Below are 24,166 nucleotides of genomic sequence, written 5' to 3'. Positions count from 1 at the left end.
AATGCTCATTATTGTGAAATATATTGCATTCTGCTATATAAATTTTACGTTGGCCCTGAGAGGCCAAACGGACTGCAACTTCAGAAAACACTTGCAAAAAGAAAAATGCTGCAAAAAGAAAAATGCTGCAAAAAGAAAAACGCTGCAAAAAGAAAAACGCTGAAAAAAAAAAGCGCTGCAAAAAGAAAAACGCTGCAAAAAGAAAAATGCTGCAAAAAGAAAAACACTTGCAAAAAGAAAAACACTTGCAAAAAGAAAAACACTGCAAAAAGAAAAATGCTGCAAAAAGAAAAATGCTGCAAAAAGAAAAATGCTGCAAAAAGAAAAACACTTGCAAAAAGAAAAACGCTGCAAAAAGAAAAATGCTGCAAAAAGAAAAATGCTGCAAAAAGAAAAACGCTGCAAAAAGAAAAGCGCTGCAAAAGCACACACAACACAACGGAAATAGGAAAAAACACAACAGAAATGTTCCTGGGGAGACAATAACCCGACGGACCAGTTGCACGAATCAAAACATGCTAACCAGCGGGACTGGGAGACACTTCAAAGAAGTGGAGGAGAGGTAAATGTGTTGTAATCTCATGATTCTAATAATACTACAGATATCTGGAATATACATTCAAAGATAAGTCTAACAAAGATAATGTTTAATGTAGCCTTAGAAATGAAGCTTTTTTAAACTCGAGAACAAATACTAATAAGTCAAAGTCATTAAGGAGTGTTGCAGTTAATGTGTTCAGGTTTTAATTTGGCATTGTGTCTTCATCAGGCAATGTATTGTCCATATTGTGGAATCCAGCTAGTGGGGCAAATTGGAGTTTTTTGTGGGTCCTGTGGAACTAACATTCAAGTTTTAGCACCTTTTATAGAGAATGGTAAGCACTTCACTTTCCTATGTTCTAGTATTTATTGCTCACCTTTTAATTGCTTCATAATGACTTATATACACCACAGTAGCTTCAGTAGTGCGTGTTAAACTTTTTTTTTGGGGGGGGGGGGGGGGGGGATTATTATTCATGTGCCATTCCAAAGTACTATATTCATTTCCTTATTCTAAGGTTTTTGTATTGTTAAAGACTCTGTATGCAAAGGTAAATCAGAATTCCAAAAACACAAAGGCATGAACTGGTAGGTACTAAGAACTGTATTCTGGTTTAAGCCTGCCACCGGTTCTACGGCATAATTTTAAAAACTAGTTTATTACTTAATAGGGCATATGTACACAGTGACGAAATTCTTCTAACTTCTCTAATTTTGCTCATTTTGAGTTGTCAGCATAGAGGTCTTAATGAGAGTGATAAGTCCTGAATCCTGGTCCATGTTCTTTGAGCTTTTGCTGGCCTTTATTTAAGCACACATCAAGAAGATTAAATACTTGAGTCATGTTTATTGAGAGTTGTTTCAGATGTGGTATTTTTTTAAACATATTAAGTGCATTTGTGGATTCCTGCGGTCATAATTATCTTTTCATGTTTTCTCTTCAACCTTAGGCCCAGTCTCAGTCACAGACATCATCAATAAGTATTTCTCTGAGGGCCATACATATGAAGTGATCCTGGATTTTCTTGAAAACAAGCATAATATTTGTATGAGTCTGAGAACATTAAAGAGGAGGCTAAAAGATGCTGGAATGACTAGAAGGACTGACTTTACTCCCACTGACATTGTCATTTCCACTGTTACACAAGAACTGAGAGGCTCAGGTCAGCTTCTGGGTTACAGATCCATGTGTCAGACACTGCAACAAAAGTATAATCTGAAAGTTAAAAGAAATGATGTAATGCACATACTCTCAAGACTAGATCCATATGGTGTTAAGCGTCGCTGTAAACGCAGGTTTGTTCGAAGAGGATATTTTTCAGAAGGACCAAATCAAGTGTGGCATGTGGATGGTTATGATAAGCTGAAGCCCTTTGGTGTTGCTATTAGTGCATGTGTCTATGGATTTTCAAGGAAAGTTATGTGGCTCAGCTGTGGCAGCTCAAATAATGACCCAGGTATCATTGCAAAATATTATATGGAGTGCGTGTCACAGTGTGGTCAACTTCCAGCATGCCTTCGTACAGAATGTGGCACAGAAAATGGCACAATGGCAGCAATTCACTGTGCTTTAAGATCAGACCATGGAGATGAACTTGCAGGAGCCCACAGTCATATGTATGGCACCTCAACTACAAATCAACGGATTGAAAGTTGGTGGTCTTCGTTCAGAAAGCAAAGGTACATGGCTTTTAAAATATATTCTGAAAGTAAAATTGAATGGTTCTGAAGGTGTTTTGTGGTCAGTGATATACTTTTTTTTGTGGGTGGGGTTTTATACTCAAATATTAAATTACAGTCACAAACAAAGAAAAACATAGTCACCTACACATTTTTCTCATGTGATGCACGACTGCTTCAAAAACTATAATAAATGGTTTGGTATACCAGTGACATTTGTTTGTACAACACACTCCAAAAGAAAATCCGACTCAGACATTCCACAAAAGTCCTAAAAAGGAACTATACAAAACAACAAACAAACTGACATTCAACATTTTAATAAATTATTATAAATCCTAGAGGCAATGGCATCAGTAAAGATTGATCTATTTAAAATTGAGTAAAATTTATTCAAATTTGTGTGCCTACGTAGTACCAAACTAACATCTAGATCAAATAGTTTACCTGTAGGGAGTCATATAAATAAAAGAACAAGGGATTCTTCAAATTTGAGAACTGTAATATGAGTAATATAAGAACATTGATCCAACATGACAGAAATTTGTTAGAGGAGGTCGTTTGTTTCAGACATTTCTTCGACTTTGTGTGCCAAAAAAAAAATACTGATGTTTTCACTCGCTTTGGATTTCTGTGTGGTATCTAACAAGTGATAACAGCTTCAGTGTTCATGTAGAAACAAAATAGTACATTTATATGGACAGACCTGTATATTACAACTTTTCTTAAGCTCAACCGCCAAATGCAGGAATAACAGAAAGATTAATCATATTGTTAAATTTTGTTATTTGTGTGAAGTTGCTTTTTTTTCCTGCAGTGCATTGATGAAACACTTCAGAACATGTGAATAAGCTTTTGTTTGGACGAAATTGCGCACAGTTCAATATTCTTAAGATTACGACTTTTTTTTAAAGAGGACAATTACATTGAATTACTTGTGTTATTAAATTTTATATGCCTTGTCATTCCACCATTAGAACTCAGTTCTGGATTGAACTCTTCAGTGACCTGAGGGAGAGGCATCTTTTCAACGGCAGTCATGAACATAAATGCCTTCTACGATATGTCTTCCTCAATGTCTTGCAAAAAGAGCTTGACGAGTACAGAGATCTCTGGAACACTCACACCATCCGACCTGTGCGCCAATCTTGTTGTCCATCTGGTAAACCAGAAGCCATGTATCACCTGCCTCACAGGTATGTATTTAGTCCATTTTATTTCATAGTTTTACTAAATTGTTTCTTCCTCAGTATAGTGTATTCTATGTGCAGGATACCTGTCCAGCTTGCTGTTATTCCACCTTTTGTTCATTTATAAAATGTTTCAGGAACAGTCCATGCCTTATGTGCACTCTTTTCTTTCTTGACCTAACCACTTGAGTTAAGTAAGCAGTATGTCATTTAGGTTTAACAATTTGCCCTAACTGTTACTCACAGCAGGTATTACACACACTTTAGCAGTTGAATAGTGTGTTTTGTTGTTTTCACCTTTTTGCTGAATAGAAATTAAAGCTGCCACTTGTGTTTTGCCATTAGTTCTGTTCTCTGACTTCATGCACATACGTTTTATTTTGATATTTTTTTCCAAAACAACAAAAAAAAAGTTAGACAATCATATTTTAACTTTGGATCACATCTTGGCTAAAAACGACAAATGTAGATATATGCATAATTAAGATTCTTTAAAATCACAATTTCCAGAACTGACTTTTAATTATAAGATTGACTTTGCGCTTTTGCTGTAACCTTGAAGGATAGTACCTGGAGAAGTGACTGAATTTGTTCATTTTTCTGACTGACCTAAGGTATGGTGGAAGAGAGTGTGGATTCCAAGTGCCTCAAGAAATCCTGCACCAGTTTGATGCCATTCTGCCTGCTCAGTACAGTCTATGTGGGGACGACAATCTCCAGGTGCTTTTCACAAACTTGGAAAGACAGAGTGAGCTCCCTCGACCAGTCAACTGGACTACTGCAGTTGAAAATTATATAACACTCAAAAATATGACTGGACTTTAGAAGTAAAATCATCTGCTAGATGTGGGTACAATTACCACTGACACTAATTGTCACAAACCAACTTTAATGAGTATTGAAAAAAATAGTACCATAGTTTTTATATAAATCGTTTCACTACCGTCAACTTTTCAGTGTGTACGCTTTCTACCTGAAGAAATCAAAAGACCATACTGTACAAAATAACTTGTTCCTTTTAATTAGGTACTGTAACAAACACGTTGATTAATTTGGAGATCTGTTTTACAAACAAAGGTTTACAAAAGCATTCTGCAAGACCTGTATTTATGTGGGTTTTTCTTTTTTTTTAACTCCAAGAACAACTTGCATATCTTACAAAAAATGTAATCAAACACAGAAGTGTTTGATTAAATAAAGCCTTTTAACTGAATTTATCAGATTTTTTTCCCTGTGTTATTATACTAGCGTGTCTCAGTACTTCAGAAATGTTTTATTTTGTTACTTTGGCAATTTCTTAACACAGTGAAATATGTCTAACTTGTTCAATTGTCCCACTATGATATTATGCTTTTGAAATTCCAAAACCTGATTGAACTTTCTGCGATGCATTAAACTTTATGTTACCAAAATTATTATAAATTATTAGAAACAAAATGTTCAGATTTTAAAATCACAAACTTCAAATGTTTGCTAAAACCATAAATGTGGCTTAAAAGCAAAAGGACTTGGACCTTAGGGAAGCCCAAACCCAGGAGAGTTCTGGATGCCATAATCCATGGCTTCTTGGAAGTCCTCATAATTGTGTAACACTGGGATTTTGATCGTATTTGCACAGACATCTGCTACAGGGAAGCGTGAAGTGGTCTGGAAAAGAAGTTGTGGCTTTGGCTGAATTGCTGCTGGAGGAATTTCTCTCAGTCCAGTTGCAAACATAAGGATGTCTTCAAGACACAGACTTCCATTTTTCTCTGTGAATGTAAAGAGACAAAAAGTTATTTCTAATGATAATAAACAGGAAAAAGGGGCCATTACACTTTGCTGACATAAATGTACTCATTTCAACATTTTCAAACAAATTTAATACCTTCTACGGAAAGCAGATAGTCTTGCCAGTAGCTTAGTACTCTTGTCTCCTCTTGACACCTAGAGCTGCCAGGTGGACCAAATTGCACATGGAAGATGTTCTCAAGAAGATCAGCTGTCAGCCTGGTCTCAGTGTAGCACATGAATGAGAAGAAGAGTGAAGGATGCTGTTCCAGGGCGTTTAGAAAATCCAGTGTTGCTAGACCCTCTCTGAAACTAGAAAACAGTCTCATTTTTAATAAAATGTTTAATGTTATTTGTGCAAGCAAGCAAAACTTCACATGGGAAACTACTGTGTTAAGAAAGTAACCAACATTCTTATCTAGCTAAGACACTCATCCTGCTACAAGAAAGAAGTCCTCCTGAAAAAGGTCTTGCATTTAGAATATATTTTTTCCGTCCTTTAAATTTCACTGGAATAAAAAAAAGTAACAATTTATTCTTTTGAAAAGATTTTGTTAAATGGGCACATAATAGTCTGAATTCTATACCTTTGGATGGAAAGATGGTTTCGGTAGATGAAGTACCACTGAATGTAATCCGCTACTACCTTCTTCTTATCCTCCAGTGTCCTCATGAATCGATAGCATCCTGCTGTCTGGAGCATGCTTGAGTGTTTTTCTGAGATTACTCGGAGCTCACTTACAGATGTTGCATTCTTTATCTAAAGAGAAAAATACATATTACACACACACACACACACACACACACACACACACACACACACACACACACACACACACACGCACAAGTGACATCCTTCGCATGCTGTCTATTAATGTGCAATTTAACACAGTCTTGGATTACACAATCAGTAATCTTTTCAGGCATCAGTTAGTTACTAATATTATGTTAAGTGGATAACTAAGACTAAAAATTTGCATTTATTGGCATTTGTCATAATCATAACATCACAAATTTACCTCTAGTAGAGCCTTCTTGATTTCTTCATCTGGTATATCATCAGTTGGTGCCTCGAATGTCTTGTCTTTTCCAACAAGGTACATAAAGAAGTTTGGAGATAAACAACATGGCCCTGGACCACCATGGACAATGGAAACTGCAATCATTCTTCCAACGTAGAAATATTCATTTTCATCTGCAGCTAAAGATAAAGACATTACATTATAATAAAGTAATTTTGACCATGGAAAAAAAAGTGAAAAAAATAAATACCTTTACTATGAAAGGTGAGATATTTGGCACAGCCTTTTCCTTCGAATATTCTTCTCGTCCTTATGGCTTCCATCAAAAGGGTGAGAAATTCTCGAGTAGGCCCACCTGTGTCTATTGCCTCTTCAGCCAGTCCCACGTCATCAGAGAATTTCACCATCATGCCAGAGTTGGGACTATATGAAGACCTTCTGAAGCCTCGGTAGGCACCATCCCAGACATTGGCTCGGTTAATGTTGAATCTGCTACAGGAGGTTTTGTTGATCTTCAGAGCCAGATTTGAGATGACATCTGCAGCCGTCAATCCATCAGGTTCATCACTGTAGAATCAGTCAGTGAAAAGCAACTAAATATTTACACTATTTACACTTTATGGGGTTTTTTTGGTTTAATATCTTTTAAGTAATTTTTCTTGCTTCATCAATTGGCCTTTTTCTGTTAATTCATTTTAAAAAGCAAAATAGTGATCTGAAGAACAATCATCAGCAACCAAATAATTTTAAGAATCTTTTCTTTCTGAATACAATCATCAGCAGAATAACTTCACAGGAACAGTTAAGCTATGTTTGCTCCTGTAAAAGGTTAGGATCAAAAATAGCAGCAGTACCCAGCACTATTTTTAGTAAAGAAATATTTGATAAATAGGTTAACTGCAAGTCAAACATTATGGGTTTATTGTACTTATTCAAGATATGAAAGTTACCAGTTTTCCTTTTGCAACTCCTCTCCCTCAGCATCTGAAGAACTGCTGTCAATAACAACAGGTGCATAGATATTGGTGTACATACTGTGAAAGAAGAGTAAAAACAGAAGATTAAAATACATTTTATGTAATGTCTGTGAAGGTTCTCAGTCTGCAATAGTAATTCTGGCTCTACATTTGGCTGGGTTGGGTCTGAAGTACTTCACCATGACTGAATTTGCTCAAGTTATGGATTAGATAGAGAACCTCTATAATTAAAAAAACCAAAACAGTTTCACTGAGCTTATTACTTTATAATTATTTACAAGATATATCATTTTATATTTTTTAAATTTTAGAATCAGAATCAAAACACTTCATTGATCCCTAGGGGAAATCATGTAATTTTATAACTTAAGACTAACTTGTAACTTGTAGTATGTTCTCCTGATGTGGATGCCATTTGAGATTCTGTACCACACTGAACCTTCAGCATAAACACAAACACAACACAATACCATAACAACTGCAGATGTAATGGCATGCAAATGAAACTTAACAATTAAATATGCAACATTGTTATACAAAAGAGTATTATATACTTGCACATCAGATGTTTGGGATATTGAAGGTAACCTATAAAATATAGATCCAATGATAAAAAGAAAATGTTATAAAACATAACATGCTTTTGTGGCCATCACATGCTAACATTAAAGTGTTAAAAACATTAGATGTTTATATACCTGCCACAGAGGCCAGATCAATGTGCTAGAAGGTAGCCAACTTACCGACGTATAGGCTCTGGTGTACTGTTTTCTGGACTTGACCAAAGCTGTCAGATAAAATCATCAAACACCAAACTCGTTGATTATGGCTGCTCAGATTCTTACCACTATATATACAACGATAGAATGATATTAGTCTTATATCCAGACATTGAATGCATTGCATAAATGCATAAATAGCGAGTTTATTGAAATGGTTTTGTCTATTACAGCAGCGTTTTAAATATCATACTTTCTCTGGTGTCTTCAGTAAAGCTAAAACAAGAATACATTTACATCCTTGGTTCTTTCAGTATTAATTGGAAAACTTTGAGATTTGCTGTTATATGAAAATATGAAAAAATGTTTTATGTGCAGAAAATCTGATAGGTATTCCTCTATTGGAGATGTGGATTTGGATTCAAAAGTGCTGGACATTCAGCGTCATCACCCAAATGCCGACTGCAGAATGATGATGGGACATCTATGATCCAGAGCCATATACATTCAAAGTAAGCTGATATTGTTAAAATATCCAAACACCAGTTTCCGGCCTGGAAAGCACGTGTCAGTGTGGCCTTGATGTGATATTTTAATGTAGGCATCAAAAATGACTAGCATGTTCTTATCATTGTTATGCAGTTATGTTCCTGTTTGAACCAGTCTGTACACGATTCTCTCTCCTCACTAAATCTGTACAGCACCTGGATACTTACCTGACACAATGAAGATCTGTCCCATAAGCATTACAGTGTTTACAATACAGTCTTTTTGTAGTTGTTAGTACTAAGACATGATCTGTTTGTTAATCAGGATTTCGACTGATGGATTCAATGAGACGAGTCAATCCAGAAGGGGTCAAGATGCGACGGTTATCTATGAAGACTACAAGGCGTTTTCAGTACAGTGTATCAGCAGCAAATCACCTTTGGCATATAGATGGAAATCAGCACTGAGCGCCTGTATGTATATGGATGTATATGAAAACATCTTCACCCAGCTGGAGATTCATGGACTGCTCAACCCTGGTGAGAAAATTCACTTGTTTGCTCTGCACAGATGCTTTTTGCATCACATTCAACATCATCTTCAGTCATTCCAGGAAGCATGGAGTCAGCACGGACTCAGAAAAGCAAACAACCATTCACCCCTGCACCTCTGCTTGCTGCACAGAAAGGAGGGACATGATTTGTCACAGGTACATGACTATTTGATCCATATTTGTTCTTGTATGTAAAACTCTGCTATCTGTAGTTGAGATGAGTTTATTTCTACTGTGCAAGTTGGTGTACCAAATATTTCTCCTGTAAGTGGAAATGTCATTCTCTCCTTTTATCCCATCTGTCAGGTATAGATGGCAATACTTTAAACAAAGTTAAATTTGTTATACCTGAAGAGAACCAATCCTGATCTAGAATGGGTGAATGAATAACTAGTTGGTAGCCAATGCCTAAGACTCACATAGGCCCTGACAGACTCAATAAGTCCATCTAGGAACAGCTGCAGGAAACACCTCTTCAGTTTAGATTCAAAACATGTGCATGCTCTTTCAGGTTGATGAGGATTATGGTGTGGACTGGACAGGACCACATAATCACCGCCCATCAAATGAGATCACCATTCCTGAGATTCAGCTCCCACGTGCACTGAATGAATGAGACCCTGCTGTGCTACCAAACAACAACGTTTCACTCAGTCAAGCTTTGGATGCCTACTGTGAAACTGTTCAGTCACTCAAACTTATGTTTGATACCACACCTTAACTCTTCAAAGTAAGCAGGTGCAATATGTTCACACCCTATTTCTTGCATAACCATACTTCAAAATCACTTGTAGAAAGACACTATCACATTTAATCAGTTTCTATGTCAGGAGGATTTTATTTTTTTTTAATTTCTACATCTATGGCTTTGTAGCTAATACTGACTCAAAACAGCATAACCAATTTCATTTTCAACAAAACAGTGAGTGGCTATAAAACAGGATTTGTTTTATACAGCTGTCACTTTAATGATATTCATTTCTTGGTTGGATATACAGTACATGTCAACTCTGAGCAGATTTAATACAATGAACACAGTACAGTAGTGTAACATCTTAATTCAAATCATTTTTTCTACAAGATTTTTTTTACCAGTAGTGAGTATAAACAAAACATACTGTGTAATTTATAATGTACAGTGAACAACTGATTTTGATATCTGAACTGTTTATCAGTTTATATAAAAAAAGCCACAAATGCTCACATGTACTGTGCATTTTTCACTGTCAAGTGTATTAAAAGGAACTAGAACTCACTAGATTGTCCGTTTCTTTGAACACTGAACACAGTAATGTGATGCAAGAAAGAAGAAATGGTCTAATCTTACCATGTGGTTATGGAATCAATCCTAAACCAGACCAAAACCTGAGTCAGTAGAGTTGAGACACACCTGAATGTCCATTAGAGATGACTCATAGGTACAGTAGTGTGCAGGAAGACGTAGTACTTCAAAACAGGTGGAAGACTTTGGAAGACTGCTGTTGACCACTTCCACAGTCATTTCTCTCGGCAAGACTTGCCATCCTGTCCAAAACTTGATGAGGGCTTTTCGTTGTGCACAAGATGCTGCAACAGAAGATTGACATGACAATGACATCCTATATTCATTATTTTGAATCGTTTATGGAGAAATACCATAAAAGATGACCACTTACATACAGGGCACCAGACATTTTTGCCCCACTCAAATTGCTGTTGTAGCTGTTATAGATATTTTTATGTTAACAAAGCTAAAAGTAGTCTACATACAATTCTAGTGCAACTGATAATGCCACCACTCTGTTTTTTTATGTATTGCATGGAGGCAGTATGGAGCAAATAACAAAACAAAATGACACTATAGTGTACTTTGTTAATGACCCAAGATCACTGGACTGGATGTCATTTACCAAAGTATAATCAGAGAAAACCAATGGCAAAATACCTATCGCAGCAGACTTACCATTTTCAATGAAGGACCGAAGGTAGCCTGCCACTCTGCATTTATCCTCGAGAGCATTCCTCTTCTTCCTCGTCTTCGTCTTCTGTGGCAGGCCACAGTCATTTTATAGCTTTACTTATCTTGTAGTCTTAAGAGCATCAGCAACATTAGGTGTATTTTTATTAAATGTAACCCAGCTGTACAACTAACCCAAGCATACAAAATAGTATATTGGTGTTTTGTGTCAACAATTAATGTTCATCCTTCATAAATTAACCAAATACCTTTACTATTCAGATGTTAAAAGATGTGGCCTGACCTTACCTCACAACAGGGAGCAGTCTCTGATTCCCTTGGTAAGAAAAGAGGAATGTCTGATCTCTCTGTCAGAAGCGGCCATACCATGGTCTCCTTAAGCCCTTTCCTCAGCTGCTTGACTTGACGACTTGTTCGTGTTATGACCTACAACGGTGAGACCAAACCAAAACTGAAGTTGGCTTCCGTAAAGTGACACACACTTTAAATGTTAAATACTTAAAGAACATCCACTATACTAGTTTAAAAACCATTTTCAAATTATACCCACTTACAAAATCACTACGTTGAACTAAAATTGCTTTCTTTTCTGTAACATAGATTACTTGTCTTCCATATTAGCAGAGAAGATAAGCCACTTTAAAACAGTCATGAATAACTATTACCTACAACAATGCAAATATTAATACAGACATTAACCCAGAAGACAATTATTTTCTCTTACCTAATTTATAGAATTCTTTGCTATGATAAAAACTACGGTGGCCCTGAGAGGCCAAACGGACTGCAACTTCAGAAAACACTTGCAAAAAGAAAAACGCTGCAAAAGCTCACAAAGCACAACGGAAATGTTTCTGGGGAGACAATAACCGGACGGACCAGTTGCACGAACCAAAACATGCTAACAAGTGCACTGGGACTGGGAGACACTTCAAAGAAGTGGAAGCAGAGCGGCCAAAGAGTAAACTTTCAAAAGTTCTGAATATTATGTCACGTATTTATGTGCAAATGTTTAATAATGAAGAACGTTAAAACATTACTGTTGGCCACATGCTGGCAAAGTTATGTGAAATTACCGATGTTTGTATGTTCAGCGTTTACTTTGTTTTACAGCCTTTACTTTATACGCCGTTAGATAGTCGACCTTAATCTTACAGAGAATCTGATGATTTTGTGGATAATTAAAGTCAGTCATATATCCACAAACACAACAGGCTGAAAGTCAGTGATGCTGCTCGGTTTGCAGTCCTGAATATCACGGCACAAGCAGGATCCACTGCACTGTTAATGTTAGCTATGTTACATTGCTGCCTCTGTTCGGTGGTGTCGAGCCAAACGGACTTTAACGTGTGTTTGAACGAGCTGACGGTTCACTCGTTAAGCTGAAAGAAAGATGCTGTAATCACAGCAGTCACACATGTGTCCACTGTACCATCTGGAACTCTTCTTGTTCAGCACTCGTAATAACACAAACACTAAATCCTCCTGTTTGTAGCAGTGTGTACACCTGAGACTGTCACCTGTCTGTCCTGCACTCTCTCTCTGTTTCTTTCTCTCTGATTGTGGAATAAAAGTATGAACATGTGTTTATAAGTTACACTTGTGTTTGAATCCTGCAGCTTATCACACATTTGATTTCCATGTGTGACGACTGCAAGTGTCCAGAGTGAGGACAGACTGAGGGACCCACTGCTGCACATCATCTGTGAGGCTTTGCACCCCTGATGATCCACCAGGACAAACTCAGCAGTGTGTGAGGAAGAGGAGGAGGAAGAGCCAGCAGCAGCTGACAGATGGAGAGAATAGACAGACTGTTCCCTGTTTGTGAAGGACTGCTAGGAAAGTTTAACATCACTAACTGTCTGTCCTGAATCAGTCTTATTAGGTAATGTTCAAATAATGTTATCATCCAGTGTTTTCAGTGTGGGAGAAAGTACTCAGGGCCTTCAAGTTACACACTATGAAAGGCAGCAACAAGTTTAATGTTCAGAAACCTAAAGTATGTATCAGCAGCAGAATGGAGCTAAAAATAAATGTTTGTTTCAGTTCTATGAAGCTTTGAGTATTTTGGATCAGTAGCACTGCTGTGTTTGTTGCATCATATTGCTGTAATTGTTTATATGCTTTATATATTCTGAGGTAAGTTGATCTATAGTGTTACATCATATTCTATAAGGATGTTATGTGTTTGTAGACTTTCTGCCCAGTTTGACCCATTTAGCAGAAGTCAGCCTGTTTAAGGCTCTGATATCTATTCTGTGTGACTTAAAGCAGTTATGACATGGTCTGATTTTCTCACCCAATAAAGGAATATTTCATATATCAGTCTACTCTTCATTCTATCAGAAACAGTTTTCACAGCTCGTACATTTGCTTTTTACACATATATGTAAGCATTGAGCCAAATTTAGTAATGCCAACATATTAAAAGAACAATATTTGTCTCTTATATATAATACATCTATAGATACACTGTCACAGATACTTGAGTGTCTTTAAGTGAAGATTTAAGGTGATAGGAAATATAAATAACTGCAACTTGAATCTTTACTGAAGCTCAGTGTTTGGCACAGAGTTCATGTTCACTGCTGTAATAACTTATAATGAGTAATATAATATTGGCCATATTATATTTACATTACCAAAGTGAGATGACTTTAGTCTCATGAACAACATTAGCTAATTGTTATTTACTAGCTAATCTTAAATGACTGTTCAGTACAGAAATGAAGCCCAACAATCATGTTTTACAGTCCTGTGGTCTCAGCCTCAGATAATTATCAAATCACACAGAGCTCATGTAGAAACAAATGTACAAAATATGTTCTCCTTCATTTCTGTCAAACAAAGCTGTATAAAACGTTTCCAGCTGTTAGTATCATGGTTGCTAGGCAACCTGGGCAGCGCGACGGAGGCTAGACCGTCCCATTTCACAAGCCTACAAGCCTCGCACTTCCGGCCTCAGCGGTCTTTGAGTATGAGGCCCTTGAGAACCGTTAAGGCTGCGTACTTTAAGGCTGCAGACCCTGAACTGGGAAGCAGACCCTGAATTGGGATACAGCCATACATACATGTTTTGGTTCTTGCAACTGGTTCGTCCGGTTATTGTCTCCCCAGAAACATTTCCGTTGTGCTTTGTGTACTTTTGCAGCGTTTTTCTTTTTGCAACATTTTTCTTTTTGCAGCATTTTTCTTTTTGCAGCATTTTTCTTTTTGCAAGTGTTTTCTGAAGTTGCAGTCCGTTTGGCCTCTCAGGGCCACAGTAAAAAACAGTATTAAAAAAAATCTGTGACTGAACTGATTAAAAAGCTAATTTTGGCAGACAGACAGACTAACTGAGCAGTAATAACATATCGTTACTTACCCTGAACAGCCTTTCGTGGAGTGATAGCGTTAGCATTTGCTAACGTTAACACTGTGCGGTTGTGATGAGAATTTGGACCAGGGACCACTTCATCTCCAGTACACTGCTGCAATAACTGAGGTGGAGACGTACAATCTAAGCGGTTAGCAAGTTCTCTGAGTAACTCAGAAAGGGACTTGTTTCCTGCAGCCATGCCCTTCACACCTGTAACGTTATTCGCGCCCAGTGTTTTGCATTTATCGGTGCCTTAAGTTTATTTTGAGCTACATACTGCCGCCAGCTGCATAGGAGACGCATTGCACCATTAAACCTAAATCGACGATTCATGTGCTATTACTTATGTCTGAGTAAAGGAGCAACCAATCACACAACTGGCTCCGCCCTGTCTTTCTTGATTGACAGACAAAGTAATTCTGCTGAAAAGTCGCATTATGAAATAAATAGACCATCGGGAAAAACGGGATTTTGAAATAAAGACTGACTTTGAAAAAAAACAACATTTTGGAATATAAACGGCTGGAAATAAATAAAATCCCTCAGGAATAATCTCTGTTATTGTGAAAAATAATGACCATGAAATAATATTTCACAATAATAAGTACATTTATATAGCAGAATGTAATATATTTCACAATAATGAGCATTTTTTTCAAAATGTGTTCCATTATTTCACAATATCATTCTCACATTACATATCTGTGTCTTATTTATTCACATAGTTATTTATTTCATCATGACTTATTTATTTATTTAATTTTGAACACTTTGGAGTTCCATATTTATGAACAGGAAGACCTCATCCATACAAATGTATCAACAAAGAGACAGCAAAAAAACAGACAAGAAAATAATAAAACACCAACTGACAGCACTGTTAAAATGGATCCAAACTGCTGCTCCTTATCTTCTCTTCTATAATATAACTATACTATACATCTAACTAATAATGAGGTCGATGTAGGTAAACTAATCTTCAGCCCGCTTTAGACACACAGATTCAGTCTTTTTACCCTTGAGTCTTTATCATCTCACAGAGAGAGGATATTCCTTATATGGTCATCTTTACCTCATAAAGTAAACAGAGTTCAGATAAATTAGCTAAAGCTATCCTCTCAAGACAGATTTTTTTTCTGTGAGTTAGTTTGAAATTTCTCTGTGAGCCAGTAAATCAAAATGAATGATCAAAGCTGTAAAACTGAGGGCTTATGCACAGTGGATGAACCAATCCACCAATCAAGTCGTTCCAGGAGATGTCCATCTCTTCCACCTGGGGAAGGAACTGCAGCAACGTTGCTGAGAAGAAACGGCAAAAAAAACATCTGTCTGCCTTTCTGCCAGCTGACAAAAAAATAAAAATAAAGCTACTTTACAAAGCTTTCTCTGTTTGCTGCTTTGCTCTTCACCTCTCTGGGCCTCTAAAATCTGGATATTTCATATCTCTAGTTTTTTCATAATCTTACGCTCTTCAGAATACTTAACCTTTTTTCTGTTTTCCTCTGTCCGAAAAATCTATTGAAGCACATACATTCAAAGATATTTGAACCCTTTGAATCATTACGTTCATGGATCTTTTCTTCTCTTCACATTCAAATTCTTAAAGTTGCATTTAACTTTGTCCTCGTCTCCTTGTTAGATGTTGAAAAATCTCTAAGTAATAAAAATTGATAGTTTTTCTTCAGAGATCCTAAATCCCTGAAAGTCACTTTAAAAAAGACCCTATATAGTCCTTCTGTGTAAACTTTGTCTCAATGTAAAAAAAACAAACAATCAGGCTTCTGGTTTCTAAAGTCATTAAAATATCATTAAAATAAGCAGAAAGCATGATTCTGTCTCTGCTGCAAACCTCCATGTGTATCAAAACTGGGCAACCTCTTTTCCAAAAATACAAAAATAACCATAGTAATTATAATAATGTGGCTATATTTTCTGCTCTAGTGATGTAAACGTTACCAAACTGGATAAAATCTGCTCATTTTTGTTATCAGGGACCTAAAAATCCTTATTATAGGAGAAATTATTCCCACTTCCTGGTGCTTTGATTCTCTAAAGCAGTGGTGGGGAACTCCACAGACTTGCAGCTAAAGCAAGTTTTTATTTTTCGATAAATCACAGAGTGATGGAGCTGTAAAGGCAGGTTTCATCACAGCAGAGGATTTCATTTAATGTGCATTCTTTAGGTTTATATCTGCAACCAGAACTACTCAGACTGCATTGTGAGGCGGCTGTGCACGACCTGCATTTATGTTAAATTAAAGTACTTAATGCGAGTGTGATTTCCCTGTGCGGATATGAATGAAACGCTGTACTGGTGTCCAGCACTGGGGGCCAGTTCCTGATGTCCATCGTGGCCATGGCCTCTTTGGAGCGCAGCAGCTTACAGATGAGTGACTCACCTGCACAATTAGAAAGAGAAAGACAGAAGAAGAAATTAAGCTCCCTTTTTTCCCCAGAGGAGATCAGAAGTCAGCCAGAGCCATACGAGTCTGGAATTAGCTGGGAGCGAGAGCTTGAGCCCTGGAGTTCTGACTGAAAGAGAAACTGCATCGGTTTAACAGACAAATTAAGAGTCTGACCTCGACAATCATCTTAACAGTGGGCAGGGTGGTGGAGATGTTCTGAGGGTGAGGCGGTCGCACTGTGATGGGAACGCAGCCGGCGTAGAGGAAGCCGGCGTAGAGGAAGCCGGCGTAGAGGAAGCCGGCGTACAGGCAGCTGGCGTACAGGCAGCCGGCGTACAGGCAGCCGGCGTACAGGCAGCCGGCGTACAGGCAGCCGGCGTACAGGCAGCCGGCGTACAGGCAGCCAGAAAAGGCTGCGATCAGGTAACGAGGTTCTCGTTTGGCTCTTGGCGAAGGCGGTCGCACTTTTCTCCTCTCCTCCTTCCCCTTATCTTCCCTGCTTAGCCTCTTGTGTCCTTGTCTTGTCTCGTGTATATTACTTTCCCTCGAACAGTCTCTCACTGTCGTTCTCTAAAACCTAAAGAGAATTATGGATTTGATCAACTGGTCTCTGAATGCTATTGACACCCTTTTCTCAACGAGAAGTCTGGGTTCGGGAGAGCCCGAGTGCCCTGGAGGGACTTTCCCTGCCGGATACACGATGGACGGGTGGCAGAACTGGAGGATCATGTGCCTGGCGGGACTGTCGATCGAGGACGCTGAAGATATCTACCTATTCGGAACCATGATAACAGGGTTCTTGCTGATCGGAGCTGGCTTGGCCCTGACTTATCGGAGAATTAAGAGAGCGGAACCGGCTGTTCAAACGCTCTTGCTTCTTCATCTGTAGTACTTACACATCGGTGTATGTTCCTTGTGTTTGCTTACATTAAAATACCAGTACTAATGACCAGAGCATACAAATGCAGATTTTCATATTTGACAATATATTTTAAAAGCACAAGACAAATCACAAACAGTTTTCAATGTAGGTTTGGTTTTTTATTTTGTTTTATTTTTCAGTTCTTGATTTGATGGTGATGTGATGCTATATTACATGTTTTTAAGATTCAGTTGAATTTAATATTTGTAATATAGCATCAAATCACAACCGTCTCCTCAAGTTGCTTTATACTGTAAGATAGAGACCCTTCAGTAGCAGCAAGAAAACCCCAATTAATTAATAATCCCTTATGAGCAAGCACTTGGCGACAGTGGGGAGGAAAAACTACCTGTAACAGGCAGAAACCTCCGGCAGAACCAGGCTCAGAAGGGACGGCCATCTGCCTCGGCCGGTGGGGGGTGATGGTAACGATAATACGAGGAGACACGATGAAGAATATTTCTCAGTCTAACTAAAGTCGAAAGAAATAGTTTTAAAATAAAATATACCTCAGATGTTAACTCTGAGGCCAGACTGCTTTAAGATTTTAAAAGAGGTATTTGAAAAAAATCAAGATGACAATTTAGTCATCAGTACTGCCTTTAAAGCAGCAGCTGAACAGCTTCTTAAAAGCTTTTAGCACTGCTGAAAAAAACCTGGCAAGTTTGGATTTCTTTGGAGGATTCATGAAGCCACCGAGATTCATTGCTAGGTGCTTCAGAATAGTGTCGTCAAAAGATGAATCTTCTGACAACATTACATCAAAGAACTTCTCTGCAGATCCAAACTCCTTGATAAGGCCTTCAGCTGTGGCCTTGACTAACTTATTCATGTTATTATTAAGAATTTTTAGGTATTCGGTGCATCTATCTTCAAAAAGTACCAAATCTGTCAGACAGTTGATAACTAAGTCTAATTTTTCTGGATCCAGAAGTTTTCTGGCATTTTTGTGCAAATTTTCTGCGATTCTCGTGGCTACAAGAGTGCTAAATTGTTTGGCAATTAGCCTATCATCAGGTGACACTAATGTTTCTGACAGTTCTTCCTCTGGGTTTTCAGAGGTTGCTGGCTGACTTTGACCCTCTGTGGGTTCAGTGTGAGACACTGATGCCTGATCACCGAGATTCATTGCTAGGTGCTTCAGAATAGTGTCGTCAAAAGATGAATCTTCTGATATCATTACATCGAAGAACTTCTCTGGAGATCCAAACTCCTTGATAAGGTCTTCAGCTGTGGCCTTGACTAATTCAACCCCGCTATTTTTAAGAATTTCCAGGGATTCGGTGCATCTCACTTCAGAAAGTACCAAATCTGTCAGATGGTTGATAACTAACTCTATTTTTTCTGGATCCAGAAGATTTCTGGTATTTTCGTGTAAATTTTGTGCGATTCTCGTGGCTACAAGAGTGCTAAATTGTTTGGCAATTAGCCTATCATCAGGTGACACTAATGTTTCTGACAGTTCTTCCTCTGGGTTTTCAGAGGTTGCTGGCTGACTTTGACCCTCTGTGGGTTCAGAGTGAGACACTGATGCCTGATCACTGCTTGTATTTGAAACCAGGTCCGGGTCTTCTGCACTCACACAGACTGGCTGATTGGTGAGATCAGTAACTGGACTTGACTGTGATGTAACTAATGTTTCTGACAGCTCTTCCTCTGGGTTTTCAGAGGTTTCTGGCTGACTTTGACCCCCTGTGGGTTCAGAGTGAGACACTGATGCCTGATCACTGCTTGTATTTGAAACCAGGTCCGGGTCTTCTGCACTCACACAGACTGGCTGTTTGGTGAGATCAGTAACTGGACTTGACTGTGATGTAAACAGTCTGTCGCTTGTTTCACCAGCATCTGGTCCAATCATAACTTCTTCCTTTGATGGGGTCAGCACTCTTACTATATCTTCCACGGCACCAGATATTTTGTCATTTATAATAGTTTGGGTTAAAGTTTCATTCTCCAACCAGAAAAGAAGGTTTTGTAAGAACCTTTCCACTGAATCTTCTACGAGCACATATGGCACCTCAGGAGCAGAGGGTACATTACAGTCACCCTGTGAAGTCTTAGAGAAGTCAGAGAGACTTTTACCCATTTGCATCGTGGGGGCTGGATATGTTGACTCGACATGGCCGTACACATTTTCTGTCAACTCCCTTGAAAACATCTCCTTACTTGTCAGGCCAAGGTGTCCTGTCTGGGTTAATTTACTAAACAGTTTATTCAGAACCGGCACAACTGTTGTAAATTTGAGCGGAGAAGAACTTTTAACTGTGGTTTCTAAGGTTGGTGATTTTCTGGGAACTTCTGAGGGATTCATGTGTTCGCTTTTCCTGGAGTCAGCTCTCTCACTCTCCGGGGAGTTTGCCTGTTGTCTCTGAAAGGTCAAAAATCCTTTGCTTTTCTTCAAATGATCTTTCAGCTCACTGTTCATTTTTTCAAATTCCTTTTTAGCAAACCTGAAGAAGTGTTGTTTTACTTCATCTGGTTTCATAATTAGGGCGCATGATGCAAAAAAGTCTTTCACCTTTTTGATCACCAGGTCCACATCAAAAGCAGGCTTGGGTGAGCTACACTTCTCACTTAATGTGATATCTTCTGCATCAGGATACTCAATGTTAGCAATTAACAAATTTACAATGTCAACTGCAGCTTTATCTGCATCATCTTCATCATGTAAATAATTCAGATTGTTGAGGATTGTTTCAACATCACTTTGAGCTTTCTCCTCAGCTTCTGCAAACTCATCACTTTCTTTTTCCTCCACGGGTTGCAGTTCTATGTGACAGTCCTGGTCATCTTTACTTATCTCTCTGTCTGTACTCCACCTCATGAGAGCCATACTTATTTCTTTAATTGTTCCCATCTCAGAGAGCTTGGATTCAAGACTCTCATCACTTGAACTAAAGGAAGTGGGTAAAGCCCCCCTCATGAACAGGCCGCTCAGCTTACCTTTATAACTCTTCAGACATGAGAAAGCATGAGAAACCATGCATCTGAGGTTTTTTATGTTTGTTATTTTTCTGGTGACATAAATAGAATCCGGGTTTTCTGGGACTAGAACCCAACCCGAGTGGACTTTATTTGAGATCTCCTCCTCAATCATCTGTGTCAGCACCACAGCGCTTTCACACTCCTCATGGGTGACATTAAGAGCAGCAGCAAAGCTGGTTGAGAAAGAGTCTCCCAATACGGGGCTTATTTTTGTCACGGCTATGCTAAGGTATGTCTGGAATGATGCATCATTTAATTGGTCCTGACCTCCTAGAAGTAAAGTTTTTATGGTGCTTGCACTAACTGACTGAATGACATCAGTAATCATATCAGCCAGTGCTACTTGGACATCGGAGTCCCAGATCCCATTTTCTATCAAGCCCCACTGTAATCCAGAGAGCCTATCGAAACACCCGCTGATAGCAGGTGAAAAAGGCTCTGAATTAATGGGGGTAGGGGTTCTAACACTGGATAAAGACATTGTCAATGACTTAGTTTCGCTACAATTACTTTGGAAATCCGTTTTCAGAAAGCTTTCAGAAAGGGAAGATCGCGGTCTGTACATTTAACGTACGACAACTAAAAATGCAAAATGCAAGATTCAGGTATAAAGCCCGCTGTTTCACCCCTATTTAGGGACTCAAGTGGAGGTCACATGCTGCAAGATCAAAGGCACGTACTGTAAGATCAAAGCAGAAAGGAACTGAGCTGTGTGATGTCATGCCGCGAGCGTTCACCTACATGCACGTGCACACAAGTGAGCGATCACTAATAAATCACAGACGCATCAACAGTGTTTTAGCTTCAGCGCCGGCGTTGAAGTCAGTGTTGTCAAACTTTCAATCATACCTGCAGCCAGTTCTTTGAAGCTCTCAAATGGGGTGAATGGCGGCTGTTTTCCACCATCATCGCAGAGCATTCCTCCAGCAGGTCCAACGCCTGATTCAACAAAACCTGCGACTCCGGCAGCTGTGCTCCGAAGCAGTTTGCTAATGTGATGGCTAACTAGCTAATGTGATGGCTGACTAGCTAATGTGATGGCTAACTAGCTAATGTGATGGCTAACTAGCTAATGTGATGGCTAACTAGCTAAAGAATCCTAACATATATGAGGTACTTAAAAAACAAAGGGAACGAAGGAGGAGGAGGAGAAGTGGAGACAGCGATCTGACTGATTGGTTCATCTGAGGCTCTCAGTGGTTCCCTGTCTCAGCGAGATTCACAACATTTCTTGCAACAAACTCCCGTAACCATGGTTACAGGAGGACGCTCTGTTTGTGGCAGTCATTATCATAGTATGACGTCACAAAGAGACGTTAATAAATATTAATTCATGCAATTTAAACACTTTTTTTTTTTTTACTATTAAGATGTAAAATGGTTTAATATGGCATGACACCCTCGCTGATGTTGATGCCCAGGAATCTGAAGCAGCTGACTCTCTCCACCTCTGCTACTGCTGGTTTCCTGTAACCCACGATAAGCTCCTTGGTTTTGCTGATGTAAAGCACCAGGTTATTGTCATGGCACCGTGATGTCACGCCTCTCACCTCTGTCCTGCATGAAGTCTCATCTCCATCAGAAATGCAGTCAATGAGGAGATTAGACTTTATTGATCGACGGCAGGAAAATTTGTGCGTTACCTCAGCTCAGGTAGAGATAGCAGAAGAAAATCCAAAAATAGAAATAAAATATAAACAACTACAAAATAAATAACATAATACACTATATACAACAGTAGCATACACAAAATTTTGAAGAACGTTGAATTCACTAAAGGTTTTAAAAATAATGCTGTAATCAGTTTCGTTACAGTTGCAGTGTTGTCTTCTGCTACTGTAGGCCACAGCAGCAGCCGACAACACAGGTTGAGTAAATGGGAGTGAGTGTTTTCAGACACAGAAGAACAACTTTAGATTAATCAAATAAAAATGTTGTAGGCGCCATATGAGTTGTTCCTTTTTGACTAAGTGGGTTGGTTTAAATGGACTGGTGTGGGGCGTGTCTCATGGGTGTGGTAGATGATAAATGTGGTTGCACTCACCTGTTCACAGCACCTGATGTTGATGAGCAGAAAGGTAGGGTGAGCATGAGGCAGAACTTTTTGTTGACCGCAGCTTGAATAATTTTGATGTATTTTAACTGGAACTTGATGGTTTTTGTATATTTGTGCACTAATTGATGCCATAGGCCAATGTTGTAATTTGGCATAGTAGTTAGTGCAGTTATTGGTGAGTTGTAGTTATTTGTTTGTGCAGTCTGTGCATTTGTCTAATAGTTAATCCCAGGCACTGATTTGTATATTGGACAGTTGCATGTGGAATAAAAGGAGCAAATGGTACAGAAGTGTATCTTGTGTTCATTGTTGCGCGTCATCTGTGTCCTCATGTTTAGCCTGCCGCGGCCATAGGTTGGAGGAGCCACAACAAATTGTCAACAGAAAAGTTTGTAGGTTTTATTGGATTATTTATATATAGATGAGTTTTATTAGTGAGAGTTTTTGCTGTTGCCTTTGTCCACGCAGCTTTTAGATTAAGCCTTTGGCTACACAAAACAGATTTCTTTCAGGAGTCTTGTTCCCCTCTTAGGTTTCAGCAGTACAGCTGCGCTAGGCGTTGTACTGATTTGCTTTCTAGTTATTGTGCATCAGGCGGCTGAAGCCATTGGCTTGGGAGTACCGCCGCAGTTTGTGTTTAAGACAGTTTGTCTTCCTCACAGCTGACGGTATGGAGGTACATAAATACCCACCGCTAGTATGTACGGAAGACTAGGTTGAGTTAGTTAGGTTTAATAGGCAGATAGTGGGGGATATTGCTCCTGTTAATTGTGTGTGTCCAAGGTTTATTGAAAGGAATGTCATCAAGTTGATGTGTTGGAATGAAGCTGTGTGGCATAGGTGCAGTTCAGCGTTTGGATTTTGTAACGTTTTGAAGAAAAATGGAGACACACCAATTAATACAATGTGGTGATGTGGATGGAAAGAAAAGACAGCCGAAACCGACTGCTAAGGCTTTGGAGAATCAGATTGAAAGGCTTCAAACAGAACGTCACACTAAGATTAATAAAATTAAAAATGTCATAAAGGTTATTAAAGAATTAAAGCAATCTGAAGATAATGGTTCCACTGTTCAGGCTCAGTTAGAGAATTTGTCTGTGTTGCTTAATGAGACAACTCATCTGCATGAAACCTTGCTTCCTTTGCTTCCTCAAGAAGAGCAAGAAAAACAAACTGCTTGGTTTATAAGTGTTCGAGCACATAATACTGAGTTTATGGAAGAGATAAAGAAATGGCTTCATGATGCAAAGGGAAACCCTCAGAGTAAAAATCAGGTGTCTGAGCTTGATTTGCCACATTTAAATCCACCTGTTGTTGATTCCTCTGATGTATTACCTACTGGAAAGGGTTCTGGTGCTTCTAGGCACACCGGGAATGTTAGTAAAGGTGCTGCGATAGATGATGTTAATCCAAGTGATAGCATCTCTAATGTTGGAAACAGAAGTTGTAGGAAAAGCAAATCATCACTCAGTAGCTCCATGGTTTCATCTGCCTTGTCAGCACGCATAATGGCAGAGGCTGATATGGCTGCCCTTCTTGTTCG

The 24,166-nt window shown here is 38.6% G+C and overlaps 2 protein-coding genes and 2 pseudogenes across 6 annotated transcripts in view; 1 reads left to right on the top strand and 3 right to left on the bottom strand.

Moving 5' to 3' along the window:
* Positions 1-24,166, bottom strand: part of LOC148101104 (uncharacterized) — a 164,441-nt pseudogene that overhangs the window by 18,960 nt on the left and 121,315 nt on the right. The window lies entirely within an intron of this gene.
* On the bottom strand, positions 4,409-9,189 carry LOC102790160 (G2/M phase-specific E3 ubiquitin-protein ligase-like). 3 transcript variants are annotated; one of them, XM_087845549.1, is made up of 8 exons: positions 7,923-7,937; positions 7,557-7,767; positions 7,153-7,236; positions 6,558-6,769; positions 6,200-6,381; positions 5,768-5,940; positions 5,278-5,492; positions 4,409-5,161 (listed from the first exon to the last, which is right to left on the bottom strand). In XM_087845549.1, the coding sequence occupies exons 2-8, from the start codon at positions 7,673-7,675 to the stop codon at positions 4,926-4,928; spliced, it is 1,221 nt and encodes a 406-aa protein (XP_087701675.1). In that variant the 5' UTR covers positions 7,676-7,767; positions 7,923-7,937; the 3' UTR covers positions 4,409-4,925. The 3 variants fall into 3 exon arrangements, with proteins under 3 accessions (XP_087701675.1, XP_087701676.1, XP_087701674.1); XM_087845550.1 differs by having other exon boundaries at positions 6,453-6,769; positions 7,557-9,189; XM_087845548.1 differs by having other exon boundaries at positions 7,557-9,189.
* Positions 8,267-9,985, top strand: LOC148101111 (uncharacterized; annotated as a pseudogene). The gene is made up of 4 exons (XR_015719581.1): positions 8,267-8,410; positions 8,712-8,842; positions 8,875-9,096; positions 9,452-9,985. The product of XR_015719581.1 is annotated as an uncharacterized LOC148101111 (transcript).
* LOC148101110 (uncharacterized) lies at positions 9,767-14,297 on the bottom strand. Its single transcript, XM_087845810.1, has 4 exons — positions 14,262-14,297; positions 11,186-11,323; positions 10,883-10,964; positions 9,767-10,506 (listed from the first exon to the last, which is right to left on the bottom strand). The coding sequence occupies exons 1-4, from the start codon at positions 14,295-14,297 to the stop codon at positions 10,289-10,291; spliced, it is 474 nt and encodes a 157-aa protein (XP_087701936.1). The 3' UTR covers positions 9,767-10,288.

This window comes from Neolamprologus brichardi, chromosome 9 (assembly GCF_056152115.1).
Source record: "Neolamprologus brichardi isolate AB-2024 chromosome 9, ASM5615211v1, whole genome shotgun sequence".
Classification (NCBI taxonomy): Eukaryota; Metazoa; Chordata; class Actinopteri; order Cichliformes; family Cichlidae; genus Neolamprologus; species Neolamprologus brichardi.
Note: the sequence above shows the minus strand (reverse complement) of the source record. Positions and strands in the feature narration are given on the sequence as shown.